A 27,513-nucleotide genomic window follows, 5' to 3' on the forward strand; every position below is an offset into this window, starting at 1 on the left:
GTCTGAAGAAGTTCCCTTTATTTTATTCTCAGTGGCATATGTGAACCTTTAAACACAGAGCTAATTTTTTCACCACAATTACTCTTGACACTTTGTCAGCTTGATCCAAAAATAGCTGCGCTAGAAATAAGGCTTTGAGTTTTCATTTATTTCTTTTCTACTTATGCGTGGACTTTGTACTTTGGGTTTGACTTAAAGGCTTCACAATCAATTTAGTGGAAAAACAGCCTATAGCTCAGGATTTTACTTTTTGAAGTCTGCAAGACAGCTATAAGGAACTTTCCCCATTCTTTGTGAGAGCAGTAGAGCTGCTGTTCTTACAAACCATCTTGTTGTGGATCTGGGTTTGAGATGATGAAGTAAGTTTGAAGAGCTGTGTTTTTGCAGATCACCTAAGGCTCCAGTCTTTTGCTACAAACTGCCTTGGCTTTACAAGGCTCAGTGCATGGCACGTAGCTGATGTTTTCTGTAGTTCTTGTCTGCAGAAGATATGGAATGGAAATGCCCTTGATAGTTTTTCATGGCAGGTAAAGGATATTTTTAGGGGGCATTTAGGTACCTTCTGCAGACAGTGGTGTGAAGGTCCAGCTAGAGCAGAATTAGGGCTGTGAGAGGTTAGAGCATAAGTCCCAGTGAGCCCAGGTGTGATAAAAGGCACACATCACTGGTGGTGAATAGAAACAAAGAATTTTCTTGCAGTTTTCAGTCTGTAACAATTCAAAACAATTTGCCTTTTTGTATTCTCCTAGTGACTTGGGAGGTCTACAATAGGGTCTTCTTGGACTTGGTTGTGCACAGATCCACCAGAAAAATACTCTCAGGGTCTTTGTAGTCTGTGTCTGTAGAGATGCTTACAGGCAGGAGACAGGAAGGAAACAATACCGTTGTGATTTAGCATGGTTTGCAGTTGTCATGCAACACAGTCTGTGCTGTTGCCAGGGTTTTTTCCCCCTCTCATTTGTAGGTATCCTAACAGTGATAAAATGTCAGAGTGTTTTGGTTGAAACTGAATAACTGCTGTGTAGAACAAGTGGTGAAGTGTTGAGGTAGGTTGCTCACTGCTGTTGAAGCTACCATCCTGTGGTTTGACTAGGGAGAGACTGCCCTATTGAAAACTTCCCAGGTGTGACATAGCAGGGTCAGCACCATTCTCAGGTGTGGAAAGCTGTAGTCGTGGGTTGTGACAGGGTCAGCAGCACAGACGGTGGCTGCTGGCGATGTGCTGTCAAGCCAGTCATAAATGTGAACAGCTCTGTGCACTGAAGTGATCCATCCTGTGTGTGTAGCTGGGAAGATGCCTCAGCAGTTTAGCCAAAGGCAGGTAAAGGGTACCACAGTGGAGGGAGATTGAACTGTTTGAAAGAGTTTGAAATTGTTAAAAGGCAAAGGCAGTATGAGAGGACTTTAAGGAAAGCAGCTTGCCACCTCTAATTCCCCATGATGCCTATTAATTTGAGTGGCTCTAGAGCAGCATTACACAGGTTTGGGGCAGGTGAGAAAGGACAGAACTGCTCTTTTCATACATAAAATCAGACACTATAAGGGGTGTCTTGTGCAGGCTTGCAAACTTAACATAATTCTTTGTAGCTGTTGGAGCTCCAGAAGGTTAATGTAGTTAGTAGTATCATTGTGTAAGAACTGTGGGGTTGGCAAAGGACAAACACGAGAGGAAATAGTTTTAAAAACATGTAGAAAGCACATCAGAAATGACACTAGTACTTGAAAAGCTTTAAACTCAATAAGTAGTCATGTTGAGATGGTAAGTCTTGGTGGCTACCAGTATGACCTCATGTCACATTGATTTCAAAGCATGCACATCTCTTTGTAATGCTGAATGAACTTGTGGGTACCTCTGCTGTATGTGTAAGGTACCTTTTAAAATACATCATACTGATATGTTTGGCAGGGTTTATAAACTTTTCTGGTGCTGACAAAACAGTTGCTCTTTTCTGTTCCAAAGTGAAGTCCAAAAATAAGCACCTCACTTTATGATACCTGTGCATTAGATGTTGTCAAGGGCTCTGGGGTTAAACGTTTGAAGATTTTAGATCAGGCTGGTTTTAAGATGTGATGTGCTAAAATAGAGTTGGAAGAGTTTGACAGTGGTGCTGCCTTTTTTTTTTTTTCCAGAACTGAACAGATCTGTATTTTTGTGTCACTTCAGTCCCTTTTTGAACCTAATGCTTGTTAAGTGTAGATATAAAGGGGAAAAAAGAATCGTTGAAAGAACTGTTTTGTATCCTGCTCCCTAAATGCTTGCGTGTCTGAGTTAATTTTCCTCACATAGCTGTAGTGCTGTAGCTCTGCAGGAGCATGCTGTGGCTGGGAGCCTCTCTGGCAGCTTGCTTTCATGCCTGCAGCTTGGCTTGGTTAATGTGCACAGCATTCTGCTGAAAACGATTTGGACACAGGAGTGTGGGCATTTGTTGTTGCTGGTGTCCCAGAACAGGAGCCACAAGCTGGAAAAAGGTAAAGTTTTCCAGTGGTGGCTTTATTAGAAGCGATGGCTATAAGCCACCCCCTAGAATTCTCCAGAGTGATACCTTTAGAAACCCACAGAACTGTTCTGCTGAGTTGCCTGCTAAGAAGGTGGTTTTGTCGGAGAGTACTGGATGGCAAGCTTTCACTCTTGCACTCCCATCAGCAGTGATTCCTGCTCCCTTTTGTGTATGGATGACACAGTGATAAAATTCGACAGTGTTTCATCACACTGTCCTCAACCAGAAACTGAGAGCTGAACTGAAATGAAGATTTAAGAAAAAGGCATGTGCAGTTCTGGGGAAGTGATTTTACTTCCAAAGTCAGCAGTCAGAGTTCCAATAGCCCTGATCAGAGTTAGCTCTCTTGTGCTGCACAGATACGTCAGGAGTCTGTTTCTGGAAGGGAGCAAATTTGTTCCGTTACAGGAAGGTGTGTTTATAGTACTGCAGCTCCGAGATCAGAACTGTGATGTAAGTCTGGGGGTCAACTTGAAGGTAGAGCATGAAGTCCTTCCTGAAAAGTTCTAACCTCATCTACTGGGTGAACTAAAAAGGCATCTTTGAACAGGCAGCTTTGGGTTTGGAAAATTGACATGACTATTGAGTAACTGCTTGTGGTCCGATGGTATTGGTTATGCAAGTAACAATAATGCTTTGCTGTCTCTAGAAGAATGAAAGTTGGAGTTTAAGGTGTTTATGAGCTTTTCTGGCTCACTGCCAGTTCTCCTCACTTCCTGAAGGGATGATACAACAAGCTACAAAAGCTCTTATTAGGGACTTGGATTATTGAGCTCTGTTCTTCTAAAGGTACTCCTCACCTGTCCTGTGAAGTCTGCAGTCTGCTGCTCCAAGGGGGTGCTGAACTGGCTGGGTGATATCCTCAAGTGTCCTGCGGTCCCCTTTGAGTTCAGAGAGATGGAGAGGTTTAGAGCAACCCAAACAGCCCTGGGCCTTAGTGCGGGCTGGACTGGGGCTCTTGCAGTGTAAGCTCTGGTTTCCAGGGGATCCCTGACAGCCTCGGGTGTGGGGTGCAGAGGGCAGTGGTGCCATCAGGCGGGCCTCTGGCATGCACACCTCAGGGCACATGCTAAGTGCGCTGTGATCCGAGGCAGAGGATGGGGAGAAGTGGCACAAAGAGGGTTGTGCTGAGGTCCCCACTGCCAGAGTGAAGGGTGTTTGAGCTGGAGGTGAGGCAAAGCTGCAAGGCTCCAAGAGCTCCTGAGCTCCAGGAGAGGATGGGGGGTTGGGCTGTGATCTCTGTGTGTGGGCAGGGGAGCCCAGCTCAGACGGGGTCTTGCTCAGGCCTGCGCTCTGGCTGCTGCCACCGCAGTCTGGCTTCTGGCACTGAGCAGTCACCGCGGGGGCTACAGTGTGGGTGTTTGCAGGGCTGTGCTTGAGATTTGGCCTCTGCATCTGGAAAGTGGAGGGTGCTGAAGTTGATGTAAATTGTGCTTGGGGTGCAGTTTTTGCTCGGCACTTCTGAGAGTGCCAAAATCAAATCTCTTCCCCTCGTATCCACAAAGAGCCATGGAGGACCAAAGCTGCATGAGAAACATAACCTAATGCATTCTGAAAAAGCAGATATTAAGACAACTGTTAGAAATAGTGCTTTATGTCTCTATTTATAGGGTAGTCATGATGTCTCCAAAGAGAGCAATGCTATATCACCAACATTTGATGGTGGTGCTCTGAATAGAGAACAGAATGCAAGACAGTACAGATGGCTGACAGACTGCAGCAAATTCCAGCTAATGAAGAAATGCAGTATGTTTGTTTATGTGCAAGTTGAAACAGTTGGCTGTTAAAATTGGGTTTAAATCCAGCTCTGAGCTGTGTAAACATGGTTCACCCTTAGGCAACTAACAATAATAAAATACATTTTTACATGAAAAAGGAAAAAAAAAAAGGAATAAATCTTCAGTGCTTTGCTTTCAGCAAGACTGCTGCTGTTTGATAACTTGCCTGCTCTGTATTTGGTGATCTTCAGTCCATGTGCAAATTAATGCTGCAAGAAACAAAACCAGTTTACTGACTGAATTTATGTATAGTCTGAAATTGTAAATCTATATCCATGAGGCTTTGTGATTACGCTCTGGAAAAGAGTTGTGGTTCGGGTGAGTTTTGCAGTGCCCTGAACACATAATTCAAACAGAGGAAGCAGTGGAGAGCCAGGCTGAGCTACTTCATCCAGTGGGTCAGGTAGCAGTTTACATTATGGATCATTGGAAGAAAAAAACAAACAAACCAAAACAACCAACAAAGGCTGATGCCTGAATTTGCACAGTGCATTTCTGATCATAGTAGTTGCCCCCTCTCTCCTTTTAGCAGTGGTGTTTTTGAGCCAGCAAATCTGCTATTTAATGTTAGCACAGTGATGTTGTACAGTCAGAATACTGCAATCTCTTGTGTACCAGGGAGAGACAGACACAGCAAGAATAAAATGAGGAATTATTTGTACATGCTTTTCTGTAATCTGTTTCCAAAGTGCATGATTTGCTTGTCAGAGTGTTTTTAAGAGTAAGTTCATTTTACTAGGGCAGCATTCATCTCATTTGCTGTTGTGCTTAGAAGTATCATCTGTATTATAGAGAGCTGTTAAAATTCCAAAGCGTGTTTCAGGAAGATGTTTCAAACATAACTTATTTGCTTCTTGTTTTCCTTGCTGATGGATGTTCAGAATGCATTTGCTGTTAAGGACTGTCTGAAAATGCAGATGTGGCTTGCTTTTCAAGCAGCAGGCCAACAGTCAGTTGTTCTGCAGTTGACTCCAGGTCAATACCTGCAGTTGCTCGTTGATGAGGAGGAAGCAGTAAATGGGATGAGCTGATGATTTTGTTCTTCACCATGATATTTAAAATCTTGCAATGCTAATAATGTGCTGCTGCATTATCAAAGCATTGTATGGCTGCAGAAGGTGAGACAGGTCACTTCATTGTGTGGTTGGCTTGTAGCATTATGTACATGTTTGGCTCTGCAAATGGTAATCCTTGCATGTGGGCTATATATAGAGAGAACAGAAGGTCCTCTCTGATGCATACACTCTGTGATGGTTTGGGTGTTACCCATCCCTCCACACTTGCAAAAATCACCCAGACTAGACTTGGGGGCTCTGGAAATTGAATGAAGCTTTGTATTTACAGCTTAGCACAATATACAAGCAGATATTTACAATATATACAGAAATATACAAGTTAAAAAGTAATACAGAAACACAACAGCCCTCCCAGAAACCTGAGTCCCCAGGAGGGCTCACAACCTCCCTTCCACCTTCCTCCCACCCCTCCACCTTACCCAAGACTTTGCTTTACACTCAAGATAGTTTGGAGGGTCAGCTGGGGGATTAGGAGGCAGTCACACAGATGGTTAGAGAGAAAAGTTCAGCCCAAAGCCAAGAGAGACTCAGAGAGCGACTCTTTCATGTATATTTGTGTTCTTGTTCTTATACATCTCAGCAAGCCTATGAGTGCAGCAGACATCACCATTGCTTCCTTTTCATAGCCTGTAATCTAATTCTTCTCACCAAAACATTCTAGCTAGGCTCAAACTAGCACACACACATACATGCATCTAGTTTATGCCGATGAGGTGGGTTTTTCGTTTCACAGATTGTGTGGTGATGGACAGTTGCTGATTCATGGAGAAAAAACAACTCTCCTGCCAAGAAGTGGAAATCTGTCATGATGCTGAATAATCTGAGATCCCACTCCCATGGGCATGTGTGGATTTGCAAAGCAACCAAGAGTCAGCCTACTGAACACAGGAATGTTAAAATAACCATCAAAACCACCACTTCTTTTTGTGGTTTTTCTCTGACTCTGTACTTTGGGACTCAGAAGCAATTTAGTGATTGCATCTTAGATGATGCCTCCTGAAGTGCTTTCTTGATTTGCAGTTTTCCATGTAAACTGGAATACTTTCTTTTAGGGCCAGGTTAGTTTTTTTACAGGTGTTCAAGCAGCAGCAGTTCAGATTAGAGCCTTGGATTCCTAGAGAGCTTTTTGTCTGATTGAAAACCAAAACCAATAATAACAAATGCTTTTGAGAAGGGAATACATCATAGCAGGACTCAGTGAATGGATGCCAATTTAGAAGACTTCCAAGTTCACATGGAAAAAGCAAACAAAAATCTGTGTTGTCTCTCGAAAGGATATATAAACTTTTATGGACCCTAAAGATAGACTTTGTAAGTTATTCTATAACTAGTGAAGGTCTCTGTTACATGCCTGGAAATAGCTGTCAGTGGAGTGGGATGATCCACTATAACTTGCTTTTCCTAAACTCTCAGGCCTCGTTGTGAATTCTCTTCTTGAATTGAGTAAACATGAGGTGAGTCGAGTGCCTTGTGAAGGTCTGAGTTTAGTTTTGTGGCTCATAGCTCAGTCAGCAAGAATCAAATGAGATACAGAATTTAATCCTAGAGAAGAACAGTCAAGAGGGTTTCTACTTTGCCAGACTCTTTGCCTTGGGACTGGCCTGGGGGTGATCCTAGTATCTCTTTAATAAATAATAAGGCAGAAAAATAATCTCTTAGTTTTGTTCTTGAGGCTTGTCCATAGGTAGCAACAAATAGCTGCATACCTCGAAATATCTTCATGGTTTGCCTGGTGCCTGTGTAACTCAGTGGTAAATCAGTCACCAACAGCTGTCCTAATTGTGTAATTCTTTGAGTCCTGTTTGAATTCTGTCTGCTTGCCTTGGGTTTAAGTGGGAGATACTTGGTGTGAGTGAAGAGTGTGTTGTAGAGCCCAAGGTTGAACATTCTAGTCCAAGAGGACTGCTTACTGTTGGTGCTGGCTATGGCAGGTAAAAGTTCAAGTCTGCAGTAGACTTAAGGTGTTGAATTTATGTCTGCACAGCTTCTTGTCTGAGAGTACTGCTTGGTGTAAGCAGTGCTTCTTGCTGAGTTTCTTGGTATCAAACATGCAAGTCTGGATTGCATCTCCCATCTGAAGATGAGAGATCCTCCTTGGGTCAAGGTAATGAGTGATGAAATACAATTACCTTGTACATTATTGTAATGACTCACGTATTTATAGGTGCCTGTAGTATGAAATTTGGATGAGTCGTGCATTCTGATGGATGTTTATTTTTGTTTTCTCTTGCTGTTGGCTGATATCACCTCACTTTAATGGATAATCAGTCTGCTTGTTGCAGAGACTTTTGCATAAGCACTTTGGGGTCCATTTTTGGGAATTCTAGTTGAATTGGTGAATTAGAGTGATGATGGCAGTGCAAAAAAACTGTCAGTGTGTGTGGCATGTGCCAAGCTACAAGTTATTTCAGTAGTAGTTCTTGCTCTTCAGCACAACCAGCCACACTGCACATGGACACACTTCTGTAAAGGAGCAAATTTGTGGTTCTCCACAAAAAAGACTGCTTTTGGAATTACTGTTCCTTGTGCTTCCTCCCTTATGTAACAGCCTCTATAGATGATATCTCTGTAAGGCATTTGCTGCCCCAGAGTGACTGTTGCTTACACGCCATTGGTGTTGCCATTATTCATTTTCTGTTGATGCCTTTTTGTTTTGTTTTTTTAATTTATTGTGAAGGCTAAACAGAAGTTTGTGCTGAGTTTAGAGTGTTTCAAATCCAATCTTTCCAATTTTAGGCTGAGTCATTTAAAATGTTTTGGTGTAATGATTCTGGATAACTCTCAACTTGTTTTTTGATAAGGACCTGAGTTTTGGAATTGTGAAAATTTTCCACTGAATAGAAACAGTTTCTTGCCATAAAAAGAGTTGGTATTTCAGATCTCAGTGCCTTCTACATGCAAAATAGTAGCAACACACACTGTCATGAAGGGAGGTTGTAGCCAGGTGGGGGTTGGTCTCTTCTCCCAGGCAACCACCAATAGAACAAAGGGACACAGTCTCAAGTTGTGCCGGGGGAGGTCTAGGCTGGATGTTAGGAGGAAGTTGTTGGCAGAGAGAGTGATTGGCATTGGAATGGGCTGCCCAGGGAGGTGGTGGAGTCACTATCCCTGGAGGTCTTCAAGAAAAGACTGGCTGGGGCATTTAGTGCCATGGTCTGGTTGACTGGCTAGGGCTGGGTGCTAGGTTGGCCTGGATGATCTTGGATGTCGCTTCCAACCTGGTTGATTCTATTCTATGAAAGCTATGGGCTTGGCAATAGAATTTTTGAACTGAGACCTGGTTTATGGCCATTTGTTACAGTATTTCCCTAGAAGGGACTGAGGTCTTCTGCAGATAAATGGAACATGATCAACCCTCCAGTAACTTGTTCTCAGAGGTAGCCACATCTTGGATCTTAACTTTGGTGCCAGACCAGTCCTGTCTGGCAGGTATTGTCCCAAAACAAACTTTACCCTCTCACACATATGTGCAAGTGAAATCCAAAGTTAATTGCAAGTGGCTGTGTCTGAGGGAGGAATTTGGTTCTAGTGCATGTAAGAAGATAATAGCTGTAGTGAGATTAAGTTTACAGTTTGACTAGATGTTAGAGAAGGGCTGTACACCTTAGTGAGAAATAAATGACAGTGGGAGGAACTCTGACAGGTTTTAAGTGGCACAAATGATAGGATTGATTAGGTAATCCACAGAAAAGGTGCTAGCTCTAATAGCTTTTTCCTTTCGCAGCCCTTGAGTAGAGAAGGTCTTTTGGATTTACTTTGTGCCCAGCAGATTTGGTAGATGTGGAATAAAAAGGCATGTTTTAAATCTCTGGAACACTTGGTTGTCGTTGTTGCGTTTGACGTAAGTTGATGAAGATGACTTCAGTGCAATTAGGCTTGGTTGATACAGTACTTTTCCACTGAATTTACTAGGAGCTTGCGAATGTGTTGTAACGAGCTGCACTGCAGGCTGCAGTATCTGATTGTCATGCCAGGAGCATCACTAGCGTAGAGCTAAATAGAGATTGGTGAGGAAACTGGGTCAGGAAACAGGCCTACTGTACCTGCAGAGACTGCAGAGAGCCGTGGCGACGAGCAGAGTGTCCACAGCATGGCACTGTCTAACAAAGCATAGAGCAGGAGAGCAGCTGAGGATGTGCTTAGGGTAGCGTGCATGTCTGGGAGCTAAAGATGCTGCTGCTGCTGCTTTTTTTCTCCTTCTCTGCCCAACTGTGCACACTTGTTTTGCCCAGTGAATTTAGCAGTGCTCCATTTACTGTTTCTTTGCACAAAGATGTCCACAGAAACATCATTTCATCTTTAAAGGTCAAAACTGTCCTGTGCTGTACGACGGGCTGCTATAGACATGCTTGCTCTTTCCAGTGAGATGGCGTTAAATGTTGCTAAGGAGCCTTTCATACATTTGTCAGATGCAAGAGAGAAAAAGGCATGTAGCATGCTGCTCTCTAGGCCTTGGTGGGATTGTTTAAAAGGCTTTTCTGAGTGCATCTTGCTCACAACTTGCAAATCTAGTCTTGCTGGAGGTGACATTCAGAGTAAAATTACAGTACAAACAGAAAAGGAGCAATAAAAACCAAAGCATCTCTAAGCAACCAGTGGGACCTGCTAAAATTACCCAAAAATTAGAAACTACATAGTTGCAATGATAAGCACAGAAGGAGGAGGGTAAAAAAACATCCCAAAAGAGCAGTAGTAAGGCTTAGCTTAACTGTAAAAGGGAATGGTGCAAGAAACCAAGAAAGATAAAGTTATTCTGTTTCCTCTGATGCCTGTCTTTGTCTCTGTGGAGCTTAGTTCCTGTGGCTCAATATAGTCCATTTTAGAAGGCTTTTGGTGTACAGTGTGCTCATCTGTGTCCTGGCCATAAGAGGACATTGTTAGTAGGAATCATTAATTCAGTAGAAAAAACAAATGTGTCTTTTATTCTTAGGCATAATTATCTGGATTATATCTGGTTTGTATGGGGACGAATATCTTTAATTTTGTTTTATTCTTGAAATTTACTTGATATTTGGGAGCTAAGAGTAGGAAGGGAAGACAAGAAAGGTAGCTGGCCATTTTTCATTTGGGTAAGATCCATACTAAAAGGGAATGCTCTTCTAGGAGCTTTTGAAGTATGAAATCCATTATAATACAGGAAAAGGAGGGATTAGGTTAAGAGGCCTTTAGGCTTAAGGTGCCAAAGCCTGCACAGTTCTTGTGTTCTGAGCTCCACTGAAGCTTCCATTGCATGTGAGGGGTGTAAAACCTATCACAGTGGCAGTCCTTTGACTTAGGTTAAAATGGAGAAATGGAGGAGAGAGAAAGTAACTTATGACTTGATGTCTTGCCTGTTTTAATCATTAGGTCTCTGAGACATGATGAGAGAGGCAGGACCCTTACAGCCATTTTGTGCTAAGGAAAGCAGAACAAGGCAGAGGGCTTGGTCACTTACCTACTTCAGTAAGTTCTGGCTTGAATTGTTACACAGAAGTAATATGTCCACACTGATAGAGCATGAAGACAGGGCAAGTGACCTGCCAGTAACTCTCTCATTGTGACTGTAGGCAGTGGGCTGAGTGCTCCACACCACTGATTTAAAGAGTGTCTCTTCCATTGTGAGGTGCATGTAGTTTGCTATGGAAAAAATGCTTTCAAAACCAAGGCTTTGGCTTGCATGCAACTTGGTTACTCAGAAAAAAGTCATTGTCAGTGCCATAGTTTCCAGAGTGCAGTACATGGATGATAACATTAATTATATTTCAAAGACAGGAGAAGAAATGGCTCAGACTGAGACACTTTTAGTTATTGTAGTGTCATGGGCAGTTTAGGGAACTGGATATATAAAGATCATGGATGCTAGCAGTGTTAGCTTTAGTTTAAGCCCAAGAGCAATTGTACTGTGATAATTGAGCAGAGCCATCAAAATAACAAAGAACTCCCTTAGCAACAATGGCCATTGGAGATAAAGCCCCTGAATTTCCCAGAGCAGATTACTGGCATCAGCAATGCTCTGTGTCACTGCTGCTCTTCAGAGTCGGATGCTTTGGGAATTGATTAAACATCTCATGGTTCATGTTCTGCCCCGCTTCACTTACTGCACCCTTCTCACCTGCCTGATTCTGCATTTATACAGTGCTGTAAGCTCTTCCAGCTCCCAACCCTTCCAACAGTGGGCATAAATACAGAGGGGCAAACAAGTGTGTGCTGACTGTAGGAATGACAGCATTCCCTGCCTGTCATTCCAAAGGGAAATGACTTCATCTCTAGAAGACAATTTACAGCTTGCACCGCAGGCTGTGGGCAATATCAGGTAGTGTCTTACATGCTGTTCCTGCTTAAATACCAAGCAAGGGTCTTGCTAAGCCATCGAGGCTCTTCCTCTTTTGTTTTGCCTTGAGTTGTGGATGTGGAGTCTCTCAGGTAACCAAAGGAGAAGGTGAGACTGGATGTTGTCTTTGGCCCCTCTCTGGACTTAAGCTGCTTGTCCTGTCTTGTCCTGAGGCCTGCAGTTGTGGCATTTGTTAAGGAGAGTTTCTCCTGAATGGTATTTAATAGCTTGGTCCAACTCTTAGGAACAGAAGTTTTGTTTGCAAATGACATTGTTATAATGGTAGGAACCCAAACCTCATCACACTTGTGCTGTCTGTTGTGACAAGTCTGGATAGCAATGAGCAGAGAGTAGCCCAAATCCCAGAATCTGAAGTCATACTCCATTGCACTGGTTTAGACACTTAAAGAAGCTGGTTTTTAATGATGCTACTTGTCTTGCAATTTCCACTTACCATCATTTTTCGAAGTAGGCTATTTGAGCTCTTAGATATGTTATTTAACTGTGTTAAACTTTAATCAGACCTCATTTGAAAAAAAAAAGAAAAGGAGAAGTCTTCAGTTCTCCTTCTGGAAAGACTAAATCCCTTGATAATACTGCAGGCAGACCTGCAGAGGGGTTCTTTATAGCTCTGCATCTTTAGAGATGTGGGGGATTTTGTGCTTTGGTGTGTGGTTTGTTGGTTTTGTATTTTGCTTTTTAATAATTACCCTCTCCAGGCTTACCACGGAGGAGTATTCATCCTGACAGCTGGTGAGTGCTGCCCAGAAGGAGAGAGACTGACCTATTCTCTGGCATTCCTTTTGACAGCCCACAGCAAGGTGGCACTTGCTGAGCTGAAGCTTGAGGCTGTGCAGCATGTCTCAGTCATTGCATCTTCTGAGGCCCAGCCACCAGCCTCATCGATGAAATGTGTTGTCTGGGACTGGGATGATACAGGTTGCATAATGCACATGTGGATGTGAGAGTGAATGTGTGGACGCAGCCTTCTGATTGCTGCCAGCAGTACTCTCAGCAATTGTTCATGTGTTTCTTTCTTGTGTTGGAGTACTACAAATGGTTCTTTAAGAACTTGCCCCAGAAAATAAATTTTCAGATGCTTTTCATGGAAAAAACAGAACAAAAGTACTTCTATTATCTAATGTTGGAAATTCCTCTGTTAAATCCCCCAGTTCACAATTGGCTTTTAGATTGTGCTTGCATTCTGGATAATGCAGGTTCCTCTCTTGCTGTACTTACTGTAGTAAAAAATGGTGAATTTCACAAAACCAATGTTTATCTCTTAAAAATCACAAAATACCAAGTCACTACCTGTTGTCTTTCAGCTTAAAAACACAGTAATATTCAGACAAAGAACACCAATCAAAAACCTGGAAAATCCATATTGAAGAATTTCCTTAAGAAATTTTGCATCAGTTGAACTTGAGAGATGCAAATCCTCCTTCTCAGCAAAAACTTGCCCTGAGAACACTTACCGTAGCTCCAGGGTGGCCAAGAATATCTTGAAGTAATTTAACTGCAGTTACTAATGGAGGTGGTGGTGTTCCCAGTGCTTCAGATGTTCTGTACCTCGTGTTTCTGACCTTGCAACTAGAACAGGCGGTTTGAAAAGTGTGACCAGCCAGTCACAAAGCTTTCCTAATGCAATTCCTAATTTCAGGCCCTGTGAACTTGGAATTTCTCCCATAATTAAGGTACAACCCTTTGACCTCTCGTTTTTTGCTGGGAACTCTTGCTCTTCAAACCTGCTCTGTTCAGCTGTATTGGCAGTGCTTGATCATCATTTTGTTCAGATACTTCATTAACACCTAGATGGCTTTCACAGAGAGAGGGATAGCTGCATTGTTAGACCACATGTACCCTTGTGCCTAGCCTGCTGCCACTGCTGATCATTGACTTCAGAGTCCTTAATATCCTTATTGTTATTTTAAATTCTGCTACCCTTGTTCTCAACCCTGATACTATAAATACATGAGTAGGAGTGGCAGACTTCTGTTACAAGCTGACATTTCTCTTCCTTGTATTTTGCTCTTAGTATATGTTTGAGTGATGAGGAATGCTGTCTTATTTAGGCTAGAGGCAAAAGACTTCCAGACAGTCCTAAACCTTGCTCAGAAGTTCAGTGAGGAAAAGGGAAGTCAAGCTACTTATTGTCTTCTCTCAGAAGAAAAGAGTTTCTGAAGTGCCCAGATTTAAATGCCATGAATAACTTAGTATGCAAATCCCTGGTTTCATGATTTTGCATTTACTCTTAACGTTCCACAGTATTTGAAATAAGGTAAAGCTATTTCTGGTCTCCTAAGTGGGGATCACGACAGTCTTCCTTTCAAATTGAGTTTCTTCTGCAGAAGTGCACAAGAGATGATGGGGATGTTTTTCTTCTCTGCCACAAATTTCATTTATGGTTTCTCATGCTGTGGTATTAAGGAGGGCTGAGACAAGGGAGAGAAAGTAGTCTTTTGCTGTGCACTGCCAGGAGGTGGCTTCTGCCTACCTAGTTTTTGCTTTCTCTTTACAGTCTTCCTTGGTAGGAGGTCAGGTGTCTTCTGTAGAAAACCTTAATTCAGAACCTCAGTGGCTGTGATTTTAAAAGCAGCAATAGAAGCAACCCAAGCTTAGTACTTAAGTTGTATTATGCTTCCTCAAAGTCACTTTCCTCTGGGATCTTTTGCTATCCTGAGTCTTTGTATCTGATTTCATACTGGGCTTGTTTTTGAGAATGCACTGAAGCTTTCACATGAGCAGAGAAGTGTGAACATGAAAGGTCCTTTAACAAAAGATTGTTAATGTAACCACATTTCAGCTTTTGTCTCAGTATTGCAGGTAGCTCACTTAACATTCCTTCAGTGGCCTGTGTTGGGTTAGGTTGGCTTTGTTTGCTTGTGGTTTTCCCCGTGTGGAACATGGCCAGTTGGCAGCAGCTTCTGGGGTGGGTAAAGGTGGTGATCACAAGAAGGCATCTTAGAAGGAGGTTGCTGTCCTTGATATAGACTGTGACTGCAAGTGTATTGATCAAAACGGTTGGCAGGTTGGAAAGTGGCCATGATTTTAGCATTATTTTCTTAATTAGTAATGAGGAGCCTTAAACTTCTTCACCTGTCTGTAAATGAGCGGTTGAAAACATGAAAAAAAAATGTTTGGTTCACTAAAAAAATGAACCTAAAAAGCCAGTGGTAATAAGCAGTTCATTAGGCCCTTTCAAGTGCATGTTTAAGCATGAATAGCTAGATTCTCTTTCAGTGGTTCCAGTGGCACTACTCAAGTGCCTTGGGTGGAAACCCTTCAGTAGCAGTGCTGCTGGCATTCCACAGCAGGGGCACCAGGTTGGTTGGTTTGCCTGAGCCAGCACTGGTCTCTGAGTGATCTAGGACTAGATTCTGCGTGCTTTGAATTGCAGTCCCAGGCATTTCCTGTTAGAATAACCTTCCCTTTTGCATGAAGTTCTACTCCTTTCATGTGGAGCATCTCAGGAAAGCTGGCTTGACATGAGGAGTTAGTTTTACAGTGGACAACTGCTGATTTACCTCAAGACAATCTCAAACAGTTAGTCTTGTTATAAAGCTCTGAGGACTGGGAGTTCCCTGCAGAGCTCACTTTGAAGGACAGCAGGAAAAGCAGAAAGCTACATCTCTTAAAAGAAAAAGAAGATAGTAATTCTTTCCTGAATTCCCCAGAAAGCCTCCAACTAGGTGAGAGGCTAATTACAGTATCACAGTATTATTAGGATTGGAAGAGACCTCACAGATCATCAAGTCCAACCCTTTACCACACAGCTCAAGGCTAGACCATGGCACCAAGTGCCACGTCCAATCCTGCCTTGAACAGCTCCAGGGACGGCGACTCCACCACCTCCCCGGGCAGCCCATTCCAGTGTCCAATGACTCTCTCAGTGAAGAACTTTCTCCTCACCTCCAGCCTAAATCTCCCCTGGCGTAGCTTGAGGCTGTGTTCTGGTGCTGGCCACCTGAGAGAAGAGAGCAACCTCAGGTAGTTGTAGACAGCAATAAGGTCACCCCTGAGCCTCCTCTTCTCCAGGCTAACCAATCCCAGCTCCCTCAGCCTCTCCTCGTAAGGCTGTGCTCAAGGCCTCTCCCCAGCCTCGTCGCCCTTCTCTGGACACGCTCAAGCATTTCGATGTCCCTCCTAAACTGGGGGGCCCAGAACTGAACACAGTACTCAAGGTGTGGTCTAACCAATGCAGAGTACAGGGGCAGAATGACCTCCCTGCTCCTGCTGACCACACCATTGCTGATGCAGGCCAGGATGCCACTGGCTCTCTTGGCCACCTGGGCACACTGCAGGCTCACGTTCAGGCGGGTATCAATCAGCACCCCCAGATCCCTGTCTGTTTGGCTGCTCTCCAGCCACTCCGACCCCAGCCTGTATCTCTGCATGGGGTTGTTGTGGCCAAAGTGCAGCACCCTGCACTTGGAGCTATTGAAGCCATCCCCTTGGACTCTGCCCATCTGTCCAGGCGGTCAAGGTCCTGCTGCAGAGCCCTTCTGCCCTCCAACCCAGTCACATCTGCCCCCAGCTTAGTGTCATCTGCAAACTTTCTGATGACTGACTCCATGCTCTCATCCAGGTCATCTATGAAGATGTTAAAGAGGATGGGGCCCAGCACTGATCCCTGAGGGACACCACTAGTGACAGCTGCCAGCTGGATGTGGCACCATTCACCACCACTCTCTGGGTCCGACCTTCCAGCCAGTTCCTAACCCAGCACAGAGTGTTGCCATCCAAGCCACGGGCTGACAGCTTATCTGGTGCTATTGCTTCAGACATTTGGTTCTATCTTAGGCTGCTGTGTACATAAAGGTTTTAAAAGCACAGTGACAAGTGTGTTCTGTAGTCATATTTTCTTAATTCAAGCTGGAGACCTTTACCCAAATTAAACAGGAATAATTTTAAGTGATGGCATCTCCCTTAGGATACCTTGTCATGACTTCATATAGTAGGAGTCGTCATCTTAGTCTTGTTTACATTGTCGTAGTAGCTCCTTCTGTCTTATGCTTGCCTATTTTTCCACAAGTAAAGTTAGTATTTATTTTGCAATATCCTTTATTAACAGAAGGCCAAGAAATCTGAAAGTTTTCTACAGATCAGCAGAGCTAAAGAGTTCTTTTCCCTAAACTGTCAAGGTTGGGTTGTATAATTGAGTCTCTGCAGCTCTCAGTAGCAGAGAGTTTCTGAACTGCCTGTCTTCTACTGGAGCCTGAAGCATTCTTTCCTAATGAAGCTCTCTGGTGAGGTGTGACAGCCGTTGGGTTGGAACTGTACATACACAATTGGTGCTGAAATTATCTATTGTTTGTCATAAAGATGTATTTCAAGAACATGCTGTTGTCTTTTTAGATAGCAAGACACAAATTTAGATACAGTCCCATTTCATATGATTGGTTTTGACTCTTTGCCAACTCCTTTTCTTGGAAGTTTGTATCCTGTGAGCAAGTTGTGAAGCAGTTCTCTCTTCCTTTTTGATTATGCAAGGGATTACTTTTGCAGGTCTCCAGTAAAAAGAGATTGTGTGTCACAAACTTGAAAGAGCCAGAGTTTCAAACTCCTCATTTAAGCAGAAAGAGCTGAGGAGGAGGTGTTTTAAGTAGTGTTTGGTTTTTGTTTTGAACAAGTACTTACTCTTTTTCTTAACCAGGAGAGGTTAATGATCACAGCTTAAATAGTGAGAAAATTCTTGCGTCTTGGGGTGGGGGGAAGGTGGAATTAACATCTTTTGTCTTTATCTGAAAAACTAGGGGGGGGGGCAAATGAAACCAGGTGAACTCACTCATTGGTGTGGTTTAAGCTTGCAGATTATTCAAGTGATTTGGTTTTTCTGGAACCACGTTTTTCTTCATGCTGCACCACATACTTTCACTGCCTTTTAGTGACATTAGTGAAAGGATAATGATGAATAAAAATAAGCAGTTTAGATATTTTCTCTTCTCTTTATTTAAAAAGAAAATTCTGCTTGGAATATTTCTTGGAGGCTGTGGTCAGAAACTTCAGTCTCTTGCTGCAGAAAAGAATTGCGGTGGATACATGCTGTAGGTCTTTAAAGCTGGCAGTTTTAAAGGAAACAAAGAAAGACGAAGGACCATTTGATTACAAGAGATCACAGTTTTGTTCTGTTGTGAGGTGACAATAGATTAGCTTGCAAGCTGTTGCTGTCAGATGGTGCTGGGTGGTTTAAGAACTCCGCTCCCTGGTTAACTCGTGGAGTGCTTTATTCTTCCCTGTGGTGTGGTCATCACAGCATTTCATGCAGGCATGCTCAAGACAGATGCAAGGTGTTGTCTGATCCATACAGATCTCTGTGCTAAGTGGTAGTCTGAAAGTAACCTTGGTAGAGAGCGAGAAGCTTTACTGAAAAATGTCCCCGTGATGCTGTTGCCAGGGCAACGGAGTCTATTGTGTGTGTGCTCTCTGCTTCAGCAGAGTCTGGCTCCTACATACCGCAGTGTGGAAAAGTATTGCCTTCACAAGTGCCTCCCTTCCCCCACTTCTGGGAGCTTTGACGGCAGCAAAGCCTGATAAGGCCTCCCTTATCAAACTCATCCTTCCTATTTTGCAGTTAGTTTGCTCCTAGTTTGGGTATATTGCTTAATAAGACAGAACCATGCTGAAAAGGGAAGGGATGCTGATATGTTGTTGCAGCTCAGGCTTTCTGTTGCTCTACAGTGATAATCCAGGATGATTTGCAGAGGCAGGCAACAGCATAACAGTAGGGCAGAGTATGTCCTGTTCCTTGCTCTGCAGAGGGAGAGGAACCTGTTATTCTGTGACAGTAAGGCGGTGGTGATGAGCAGTGAAAGAAGGCTGGAATAGATATGTGCTGCACAGAGGAGGGGTGCTCAGAAAAGAGGCACACGGGGGATGCCAGAAAGGTGGGATGAAAAGACAGGAGCCCTAATTCATGTCTCTCAGCAGCAAGCTGCCTGTTCCTGATTTGTAACCATAAAATGTCAGCGTTCTCTTCAACCAAAATCATACTGGTAATAATAGTAATAAAATATTCCCACTTGCTTGGTGGTGCTGTTCCTGCTGCTTTGAAGAGGGTGCCGGGGGAGTTCCATTAACCACAATCTCCTACTGCAATCCCACCTGGATAAGGTTATTTTTTTCTTTCCTCATATGTATTCTGCAAAACAGTTTGAGATGTGTGCACTTGCGTTCTGTGCTGGCTGTGCTTTAGTGGCAGATGACTGATGGGGACCAGAGTTGTGCATTACAGCAGCTTGAGAAGCCAAAAAAAAAAAAAAATCATTGATGTGGAAGTGAAGTGGGAAATAATTGTCTGCAATTAATCCAAAAATGTGTTGGGCTGATGAAACGAATTTCAGATTCAGCACTCTCCTCCACTGCGCTGTCTTCCTGGGGGAACGTGCAGACGCAGTAGGCTGGTGAGGCCCCCTCTCACCATGGGCAGCATCCACATCCTGCTTTGTAAGTGAACCTGAAGGAGTCAGATGCCTCGGTTTGATCTAAGCTTTCGCCTTCCCGGTGCTCTGCAGTTCACAGGGACTTTGAACGTTCTTTATGAATCAGAAAGGCCCCAGGTTTTGTTGCTGGCTACTGGGTTAATATTGCCGGATCCTAGAATAGGGCTCTGCATATTTTTGTCTGTAGGTTATTCGAGTGAGAGAACAAAGGTGACGTGAGGAGATGCAAGCAACATGCCAAACAATGAAGCTGTGCTTGGACAGCATCTGAATGGAAGCCAAGGAAGTAATTTTAATGCATTGCCTAGCTACTCACTCCCCCCTCCCCCCCTTCCCTTTTGTTATCCAAGTATATTTTTAGTCCTTTTTTCTATCTGGTCAACATTTCATTCATGTTTGTGTTGTAGACATTGTTCCGTCAGTTTTCAGGAGTCTGATGCCTGTAGAGATGGAAACAATTTCCTTAATTGCTGAGGCTGAGGTGAATGTTATTACCCTTCATTCTGACCTGAAAGAACCTTTTTCTTCAGGCAATCTCATGAACAATTGGAGCCTTTGATGTTTCTTTTTAGCTGCCTTTTAGTCAAGAGGGAGCTTGCGTAGAGAAGCACATGGAAAATCTTGCTTTTAAAAATGATTTTAAGAAGCATAATTTGTGCATTCTGTAGGTCACAGTCATATGCCACATTTATTATTTTTAAAGGTGTAGCATAGTCTTGAGCTCGTTCTTATTTCTGTTGGTTATAAAATTAGCAGTGCTTTCTGTTCTTGGGAAAGTCCAAAATAGAAACTTCCCTTCTAAGTATGGGCTTATATATGTTCTTACTGAGGATAAATTTGAAGATATGCTCAATGTGCTCCTCTGTGGGTAAATCAGCAGTTGTGGTCTAGTTTCTTCTGCAGACAGGATTTGTTGGGTGTTAGTGAGGAATTGGGGAGGGGGAAGGAAAAATGGGGAAGCATATACATGGAGTTGTAAAAAAAACTAATAGTTTTCAAAGGCAGGACAGAAAAAAGTCACTTTACACTATCCTTATTTTCAGTCCTTGTTCCCTTTCAGTTTTAGGGGATATTTTTAGCCTTGCAGACTACAGAGTAAAGTCAACCAGGAAAATTTGCAAAGTATTTTACCGCCTTATTTTCACTTACAAGTGCTCTTGAGCACATATACCATTTGCTCATTTATCTTTTGAGAAACTAAAAGTTTTCAGAGTTTCTGTAATGAAAATGGTTGTGTGCTACATGTAAAGGTGGCAAAGGCGTAGTGCTCAGAAATGAATCTGTTGATACTGTTGCAGGAATTCACTCACAGCTGAGAAATTTTTTTTCCTGGCTAATACAATATTCAAAATATGAGCAAGTGATTTAACTCAGATATTTTCCAGGTCCTGTTATTCTAAAGGTATTGTGACTAACCAAGCTCTCCCTTACCCAGTGAGTACCACAGTGTTCCAGCACAAGGCTGAAAAAGCAAGTTGCTTGAGACTGCCATTCTAGGGATGGTACTTAGGAGTAAAATGATACTGTGTACTACAGAACACTTCAGAGATGTTTTTGAGGTGAAATGTGCCACAGGTGATGATGATTTCTAATATATTGAAGTAGCTGGAAAATCAAATATAATCTTCTTTTTTAATTATCCTTCCTGACTGTAGTGGCTAAATGCTTTTGGAGTGACTGGAAGCGACGTGCTTCAGTTCTCATTGTTATTTGAAATTGTAGTAGCAGGGTAGCTGTGCTGTCCAGATGCCACCTCCATTAAGATGAAGTGGCTTGTATCTAGAGGAGATGTTGCAGAGACTTGGCAAAGCAGTACATTACAGCCTGTGGGCATTGAAAAGAATATGATCTTAAGCTGCTACTCTGTGTCTGAGAGTGGTGTGTTAACCAGGGAGCACTCAAGTCAGAATGGCAAAAATCTCTGGCTGCTGGCAAACTCTGACACTCCTGATACTTGCCAATGTGTAAGCATCTGATATAGGCTTGAATCCTACCCTTCACCTCCCTCACGGGACCCTGGAGCAGTAGGTCTCCATCTTTGGCACACAATGCCCTTTGTTGTGCGAGTAGAGCACTTCTGAAGTGAAGTCAAGGCAGAGGAGGTGTGTTTTAGCTGTTGTGCAATGACACTTTCATCAGGTTTGAGAATATGCAGGAAGGGGTTTCCTTGTTGCTGTTCCTGTTCTTAGCTGGGCTGCATGTGTCACTTGAGACGACTAAATAAGTTCACCAGACTTCTGAAACGTTCTGAAATAGAGAGAAGTGCTGCCTCTTGACTTGCCTCTAAAGAGGGATGCCACTTCACGTTACAAATGCATGAGAGGTGGGTGTGCTTTGTAATTAGTGGTGAAGTCTGGTGGGCTGCTGACTGGAATATAACCTGTAGTACTTTTCATCTCTTGCAGGAATGCTGATACCTTATTAAAAGATGTTAAAGCTCTGTTCTTCAGAGTTTCTCATTTGGTATTCTATCTTGTGTCAGACTGTTACATGAGATGAAGCTGGATTTTTAAGTATGCATATTATTTAGGTGACATTTTATAAACTTAAAGAAAAATAAGTCTGTAAAGGAATTTCTGATACTATGTGTTTCACAGTGACTATCTAGATGGGTTAATTAACAAAAGCATCCCTGCCATCAGGAGTTACATTGAAGTATTGATTCTTTTCTGTAATGAATATATAGTTCCATACAGTTACTTGAAAAAATGGTCTTGTCTGTCTTGATGACTCCTGTGTGTTGTTACACAGCCACCCTGTGAGAATGAAAGATGTGATTTAACAGCAGAGTACTGGAGCCTGACTCCTGTGCATGTGGGAATGTGGTAATCTTGTGAGTAGCAGGAAGAGTGATGAATTAATGCAGGAAGTCACTGGCAGTATCTCTGCCCTCCCCACCTTGTTTAGGTTAGTCAACTCTTGTAGTGCATATCAGAGAATCCCTTAAGCCATAACAAAATATTTCACTATGAAACTTTGTGGAAAACATTGTGTGATTGCAGTGGCAGTGTCTGTGGTTACAATTTATTTAGGAAGAATCAAATAACCTTAAAGGATTGAAAGGGGTATTTTATATTAAAAATTGTATTATGTGTTGCTCAGTCATTTATGAGGTGCAAATAAGAGATCTTAAGGGGTGTCCCAGCAGGTGGAAAATCCTCTCCCCTCCCCAAAGCAAAATAAAATAGAAGACACTGACTGCAGCCTGTCATGAGCCACCAGCTCCATCTAATAGAGATAGGGAAAGAGCTGCAATGATGTGAGTGTGCTCTCAAAGGCAAATACACCATGCACTGTTAGTACATCTTGAGTATGTCTAGTAGCAAAACTTCAAACCCTGCCAAGGCATATTTTACATGAGTAGTAATTTCTACTTTACCTATGAGGAAGAAGCAGAAGGACCACACAGTGATGAGATTCCCTTCTCCATAGCAGCATTTACTCAGCCCCTAAAGGTAGAAGCTTAAAGACCAAGGCTGAGATGCTTCCATTTCAAAGTTTTAAGAAGGCTAGCCAAAGCACTCTAGATGGGTGGTGTTGATAATTATTTTTCTTATGTGTCAGGGGAGTTTCAGAAGGCTGATTGGAAGACAATGCCCTGCCAATATTTTTTTCAAGGTTGAACAAGATGACTCAAATAATTACCGGCCTGTCAGCGTGGTATTTGCCTCGGTCAAAATAATGGCATGGCTGACATGAATTCTGATCAATAAAGATTTAAAGGATGATAATGTAGTTGCTTGTAGTGAGTATGTGACTATGGAAAATACATCTTGTCAAACTAATGTGATACTTGGTTTTTATGAGATGTAAGTTTGATAAATGTATCGGTGTCAAACGCAGATGTAACGTACTTAGACTTGGAAATGTTGATGTGATGTGCTTGGATTTCTGTCAGGCAGAAGCTAGGCGGTGTATGACATTCTGATCAGGAAGCTATAAAGATGCTGCATGACAAAAAACCCAAAAGAACCCCAAACCACTGAAAAATGGAAAAGCTGCTGAACTACAAGCTGCCTGTGAGGAGTGCTAGAAATGCCACTGTAAGTGGAAGTCTTTATCAAACACCTGCCTTCCCAGTGCAGTCGTGAGCATTTAAAACCAACTCTGACCAGTTCATCTGCTTTGGGAAAGCAGACCTTAGGCAGGTGTCGTGGTTTAACCCTTCGCCCCACACAGCTGCTTGCTCATTCCCCACAGTAGGAATGGGGGAAAAGGTTGGAAGGGTGAAAGTGAGAAAACTCATGGGCTGAGTTAAAAGCAGTTTAACAGGTGAAGCAAAAGCCAAGCACACAAGCAGAGCTTGTTTTCGTGTGTTCCCATTGCTTTTGTTGGGTCAAGACATTGAGCCTGTCTTCTTGGGGGTACTTGTCCTTTTATTTCTCAGCAGCATCAAGGTGAAACTAAAATGTGACTGGTCTTCATGGAAGGCTGAGCAGAGCAGCTCCCATGCCAAGCTAGTCCAAATTCTGGCTTTTTTGGTTGCTGTTACACATTGGAGAACTATTTCTGTTGAATTGTCCAGTGATCCTACATAGTTCCCCTGAGAGATTCCAACTAATTTAGAATCTGTGTATGTGAATAGTCTAAATGATTCTTTTTGGTACCCAGAGACATTTATAATGCCATACCTGACCAAACTAAATTTTATCTGTCTCAGCCTTGCCTATTTATCAAGTTTTATTAGCTGCTTCCAGAGTTTTGATTCATTCTCAATGCCTTAATTTCAAGAACTGTGAATGAATTCACATTGCAGGACCTTTACTATCCACCCTGTTTCCTCTGTAGGTGCTTTCAATAACATGTATGATGTCTTTAACACAGATGGAGCAAGGGATTGCAGTGTTGAAAGTAGGATCCCTCCTCAAAAAAGAAACACAAATAGCCACATGATAAATCCCAGGTGCTTGCAGTCAGTGTGCAAGCAGCTGTGAGTACTGAAAGGTTTTCAAAACTTACTCTATTAAAGCCTCTTTGAAATTAAAAAGAAAGGGTATAAACAGCTCTGTCTGTGGTAGTATTTGGAAATAAAAGTGAGAAGTAAATTATTGGTCATGAGTTTCTGTCAGTCATATGCAGTCCTATAAGTGTAGTGGTGAGATCAGAAGAAGATTCTGGTGAGCTCTAGTTCACAACCGAAGATATTTACTGTGCTTCATGCCCCTCTGGCACTGTTGTGCAATACTGCTACAATAAGATTATTAATTTCAGAAAAAATCAAAATGAGGGCTTAAACTAAGGATAAATTTGTAAAAACCTGTTGCCTTTTGAGTTTTGAGTCCCACATAACAAAAAAATATTTGTGTGCTTTTCACCAACATGCCATTTTTGACGTAGGCTGTCATAACCACAGCTCTTCAGAAGCTGGGCTTCACATCTCTCACACTGTTTGTGAGGTTTTTTCCCTGTTAGTTCCTTATAATGTGGTGGAAATCTCCTGCCTTGGAATGAGCTTACAGGAGCAAGTGCATTTTCAGTCTGTTATGATTCCAAGGGTATAAGTCACTTTATACTGTAAGTGGTTAAAGCCTTTACACTTAGACTTCTACAGCTACACCTCATCCACTGGCTTCTTAATCAAGGAAATATTTGCTCCTGAGAATATCTGGCCTGTTTTTCAGCTGATGGAGGCATCAGAAAATTGCTAGTGAGTGCTGAGTGCTTCTGTGGCATCAAGTGCAGATGATTGGTGTTGGATGATATCCATTCCCAGTAATGGATTACTGAGCAGAGTGGCAGTGTCTGCAATTTCAGAGAGAAAAGGTGGTTTTCTTTTGTTTTCCTATAGGCACCGGTCACAACCATCCATAAGTACATTATTTGGATAAATTAGTGTGTACTTTGATCTTGTGAAACAACTTTTTTCACAGTCAGACAGGTTTATAAATGGGGCATGAGAAAAACTGTTTCATAATGTGAACTAAAAGACCAGTCAGTGCATGCTTTGGCTTGTGTTCTGGGATACATCTCTCAGCTGTCCTTGAGGCATTTGATCCCCTGACAAGACTGGGAGCCTTTGAACTTGAACAGGCTGGTGGGTTCCCTGAGAGAAAAAGAGAATAAAAGGTCACTTGAAACTCTTGTGCTAGTGCTGGTGTGAAAGAACTGTGCCTCAAAGGTAGCAGAGGTTGAAAGAGAGAAAGGAGTGGACGTTGTGTGAGAGAGATGATGCGTAATAGAAGTGTCTTGTAATCGGGCAGCTGCTAAGTAAAAATAAACTGGAATGAATGTGTGCTCTTAAAGAAGAATGCAGCTGAGATGAATGAATGGATCTCCTGAACATGAATAGCTGGAGGTCCATTGCAGGGCTGCCCAGCTCACCTGGTGTTGGGCAGCTGTGCTTTGCTTTCTAGCCCTGCGAAGAGCAGATGTGTTCTGACTTTGCTCTGGTGGAGCAACAGCAAGGGTCTGTGACATTTTCTTCTGTCTGCTTCTGTCTACAGCTGTTTACTTGAGCTAATGGATGGGGTTTTGACAGAATACACTCTGGCTACAGTCTTACTCAGAAAAGCTCGAGTTAGAACTTTGAAGGCTTTACAATTGACTGGTTGTGGGGTCAGGAGCACAAGTAGTGTTTGTCTCTAGCCTTCCAGTTGCAAAGAATGAGGAGGTGTGCCTGATTCTGAGCCTGTTGTCAGCAGCAGAATTTTGATGTTTCTCAATCATGGGCTGATCTGCAGGGCACCAGGCCTACAGATGACAGATGGGGTACCCCTGTCTCAGAGGGGAAAACAAATCTCTCTGTGGGAGTGAGTAGGTTGTAGTGAGGTGGAGGGTGGTCTCTTCTCCCCAGTAACAAGCAATATGATGAGAGGAAACAGCCTCATATTGCACCAGAGGAGGTTTAGATTGAATATTAGGAAAATATTTCTTCCCCAAATGCTTGCTTAAGCCTTGTACTAGGCTGTCCAAGGCAATGGTGGAGTCCTCCTCCGTGAAAGGTTTTAAAAGCTGTGTAGATGTGGTGCTGAGGGACATGGTTTAGTGGTGACCTGGCAGTGCTGGATTAACAGTTGGACTTGCTGATATTAGAGGTCTTTATCAACTTAAACAATCCTATAATACAGCTTTTTAATAGAAATGCCTTTTTTATCAACTGTGTAGAGTCACTTCAGACATGGGCTTTTTTCCTAAATCTCTTTTTGTGAGTAGCATTAAGGCTGAGTCTCTGTTTGAGTCCTTACAAATGGTATCCCTATTTATCCAGAAGAGCTTTTCTATTCATTTTTACATTGGAGTCTTAGCAAGTTTACTTTTTATTTATTTCCAGCAAGCCTGCTGCAGGGAGCTGTGCTGTAACCAGGTGCTTCAGAAACAGAGAATCCAGCATTGATGGGCTGAGTTACATGACACCCTAAAGGCATAAACAGCATTTCTTTGGAGAGGCTAAGGAGCAGACAGCCAGCCAAATTCACAACTTGATATTTTTATATGAGGCTAACCCATATGGAAGCTTCATGCCTGTAGCTCTGCTGGAAAGTAAATGGATCAAGAAAACTCTGTCCTCAAGTTGAGGTAGGGGGTGTATGATAACTCTGGGGTTCCCCCCCCCCCCCCCCCCGTTTATTTTGTGATATTCTAGGAGGAGTTCTTAATGTGCTAGTGAGTTTTTTGACTACAAATTAAGTTGATGCCACTTTTATTTTTACGTGCCTGTATGTGGGAGAGGGAGAGACAGTGAGGGTTGTGTTGGGAGTCAGGCAAAGATTTACATTCTTGAACAGCTGGTAGCTATCTTAAATAATATTCCCCAAAGGCACTGGGTCCATCGAGGGCCACTTCACAGTAGTGATTCAGTACTTCCAGTAACCTGCTTGTTTCTTTCAAAGGACATAGAGTGTTTTGAAGATGAAACAGTGGGGTTTGCTCTTTCCAGTGACATTGTGTTTGTGTACTGCCTGTTTGTGCAAGCAGCAGTGCTCACTGAGATCGGCAGGGCTAGCAGAGAAATGAAAGGTCAGTCCAACTGTGCATGAGAGCTTCCTTGAACACTTAGTAATTTCTCTGAAAATTAGTCTTCCCACCTCCTGGTGCTGGGTGTTGAAGAACTGACACATTCAAAATTTGGTCAGGAGTTTGGATTTATTGCTGGAAAAGGCAAAAAAGCCTCTGCACTCAAAGAGTAGTATTACTTATGGCACCATCAATGATGTTCTTTTGATAGTACTGCCAGGTGTTTCAGATGTATTCTTCAGTGAGAGACAATGTAGGTGAAAAGCATGTAAACAAAAAAAACACTGCAAGGAGATGGCAAAAAAAATCTACATGCTAGGAAGAAAAAGGGTTGTAGAGGGTCAACAAGGTCAGATCTCACATCAGTGAAGCCAGTTCCCTCTGGGCAGGATGGCTGGACAGGGCTAATCAAATGATGGCTTGTTCTGAGGCAGTGTGGCCCCAGCCATGGCCACACAA

The 27,513-nt window shown here is 42.8% G+C and overlaps 1 protein-coding gene across 16 annotated transcripts in view; it reads left to right on the top strand.

Annotated features, from left to right (window-relative positions):
* Positions 1–27,513, top strand: part of SERGEF (secretion regulating guanine nucleotide exchange factor) — a 144,048-nt gene that overhangs the window by 47,956 nt on the left and 68,579 nt on the right. Inside the window, exon 11 of one of the 16 annotated variants that reach the window (XR_010306732.1) lies at positions 19,289–19,304. The exons of 14 other annotated variants lie outside the window; for them this stretch is intronic. Coding sequence is in view for 1 of the 2 variants with exons in the window: in XM_064163598.1 (XP_064019668.1) it covers positions 6,086–6,097 (12 nt within the window). In the remaining variant the exon portion in view is untranslated. Of the gene's footprint in view, positions 1–6,085; positions 6,113–19,288; positions 19,305–27,513 lie in introns of those variants that run through there. One more of the 16 variants, XM_064163598.1, reaches the window with a different exon arrangement.

This window comes from Pogoniulus pusillus, chromosome 24 (assembly GCF_015220805.1).
Source record: "Pogoniulus pusillus isolate bPogPus1 chromosome 24, bPogPus1.pri, whole genome shotgun sequence".
Taxonomy (NCBI): Eukaryota; Metazoa; Chordata; class Aves; order Piciformes; family Lybiidae; genus Pogoniulus; species Pogoniulus pusillus.